This window comes from Aegilops tauschii, chromosome 6, assembly GCF_002575655.3.
Source record: "Aegilops tauschii subsp. strangulata cultivar AL8/78 chromosome 6, Aet v6.0, whole genome shotgun sequence".
NCBI classification, from domain to species: Eukaryota; Viridiplantae; Streptophyta; class Magnoliopsida; order Poales; family Poaceae; genus Aegilops; species Aegilops tauschii.
In genome coordinates, this window is record NC_053040.3 from 311,916,499 (window position 1) to 311,918,991 (window position 2,493).

A 2,493-nucleotide genomic window follows, 5' to 3' on the forward strand; every position below is an offset into this window, starting at 1 on the left:
ACTGGCAGGTTGCCCCCACTTCCGCGAACACTTTGACGGTGGTCTTCCCGGACGCCATCAACATGGGGTACTGCACCCGTAGCGGCAACATCACCTTGGTCCTTAACCAGCTGGTGGTGGATATCTCTGAGCCAAAGTGGGATCCCAAGGCGGTGGCGGTTCTGGACACGCCTTGGATCCTCATCTCCGGCCTGCCCGATGTTGCCCGGTCTGAGCGGGTAATCCGCAGTATGTCCAAGATTCTCAGCAAGGTGGTGGTGGTCGATGAGCTCTCGCTTCGCAAGGAGGAGGGGATCCGGGTGAGGGTGAAATCCCTGGACTCCTCCAAGCTCCACGCCACTGTCCGCGTGTTCTTCAACGACGAGGGATTCGACCTCAAGCTCTGCCCGAGCCGCCGAACCACGTCGGCCGCCCCCGCTTCTCCGACGATGGCCACGAGGGGGCGGTCCGGGTGATGCCGACGACGCCCACCACCGGCGCCCTCGCCCCCCTCGCCACGACGACCCGGAGGACGACGACGACCTGTCGGAGCACTGCCGCTCCCCCTCCCGCGAGCCATCCAACCCCCCTACGGGTCATGGCGGCTTCGGGTCTGGGCGCACCCGAGTGATGGCCTCCGCCCTTGAGGCCGCTCTTCGGCTGGCCGCCCCTCCTCCGGCCTCTCCACCCTCGTCGGAGGTGGCAAGTGACATCTCCAGCGTGGGCTTGCTCGTCCTCCCTCCCTCGTTGCCCCGCTCCCCATCAGCCGACTCCATCATGCGCCCGGTTCTGCTGAGCCCGCCGCCCTTGCCCCCATGGACCGATCACCTCGGACTCCACGGGCATCGACGACGGTGGCCAGCCCTCATCGACTCCGCCTGCTCCTCCACACGCAGAGGGCCCGGCCGCGGGCACCCCGGAGTGCCCCGCCCTGCCTCCTCCTCGGGTGGCCTCGGACGTCCCGCACGCCTCTCCAGAGCCACTGACCGTGGGGGTGCCGACGTCGTGACTACTCCTGTCACCGCGCACCCCCACGGACGGTGGTGTACACCAGGCGGTCCCACTCCACTTCGACGCCGGTGACTGCCTCTCGCTGCAGTGCCCGCCTTGATGCGGCCTGTCCGGCGGACCTCCCGGCCCCGTCCGTTCCCGACCGTGCTCAGCTTCGGGCGGCGGCCAGGAACCTCGAGCCAGGTGCGGATTCCATCCCCCCAGTTCGTCCAATTGTTCCTTTTTCGCGCTTGAGGCCGTTCCCCTTGGCCACCTCGCCAAGGTAGCCACCGACTCGGCCATCATCTTCAGGGGGGAAGTTGGCCCCCCCCTTAGAGCAGATCGAGGCCATCCGGGCCCGCGAGATCCTAGATGGCAGACTCGCTGAGACACGTGCTCACCTCCTCCGCCAACCCGCGGAACCAATCGCCACTCCTTCCACGACGGTGGTTCCGACGGTGCCCGGGGAGATGATCCGTGGGCGCACTCGCTCTCACATGCGGCCCTCCGGGCGCAGAGCGCCTCCCGTGTCCTGGGGTCAAGCAACCCCCCGATGGAGGTTTGATGCGAGTCCTCTTCTGGAACATCCGCGGTTTCGGCCATGATGGCCGACGCTGCCAACTCATCAAGTACATGCGAGACGAGCACATCGACATCATAGCTATCCAGGAGACCATGCGTACTGAGTTTTCCCTCCCCGAGCTTGATAGTCTTAGCCCTCACCTATTTTTCTGGCATTGGCTCCCTTCTAGTGGGACCACTGGGCACTCGGGTGGCATCCTTTTAGGCGTGAAGGATGCCACCTTCGAGGTGGGAGGCATGGACCGGGGCGAATTCTTCGTTAGTATGGAGATCTTTGAACGGGCTCTCAGCTTCAAATGGGAGATCGTGATCGTCTATGGGCCGGCAGACCACCACCGTTCCCCGACCTTCCTAGCCGAACTCCAGCAGAAGGTCACTGCTTCGCTCCTCCCTGTAGTGGTGGGAGGAGACTTTAACCTCATCCGCTCTCCTGATGAGAAGAACAATGACCGGATCAACCTCCCCTGGATGCAGATGTTCAATGATTGCATCGCGGATCTTGGCCTCCGTGAACTAGATAGGACGGGTGCCAGGTTCACCTGGACCAACCATCACGCGGACCCGACGTGATCTGTTCTAGATCGCGTCCTAGTTTCCCCGGAGTGGGAGGTTATGTGCCCCTTGGCCTCACTGCGGGCGATCACCCGTATCGGGTCAGACCACGTCCCTCTCCTCCTCTCCACAGCCGACGAGCGCCCCCCATCCTGCCGTGATTCCGGTTTGAGCTCTTCTGGCTCAACAAGGCGGGATTCCGCGAGGCCGTCGCGGCTAGATGGATCTCCGCGCGCTCATCTCCCCATCGCTCCATGTCCGCCGTTGACTCGTGGCAGTTCTGCACCAAGCTCGCCCGCCAATTTATGAAGGGGTGCGGCGCGAACCTTGGTCGGGACCTTCGCGAGCGCAAGAAAGCCCTCTTGACTGCCATCCAAGCCTTAGACACCC

General features: G+C 63.9%; 1 protein-coding gene across 1 annotated transcript; it reads left to right on the forward strand.

Annotated features, from left to right (window-relative positions):
- The first annotated feature begins 1,533 nt into the window (after positions 1 to 1,533).
- On the forward strand, positions 1,534 to 2,121 carry LOC109767870 (uncharacterized). Its single transcript, XM_020326593.1, has one exon. It carries the CDS (start codon positions 1,534 to 1,536, stop codon positions 2,119 to 2,121), a length of 588 nt encoding a protein of 195 aa, XP_020182182.1.
- The last annotated feature ends 372 nt before the right edge of the window (positions 2,122 to 2,493 follow it).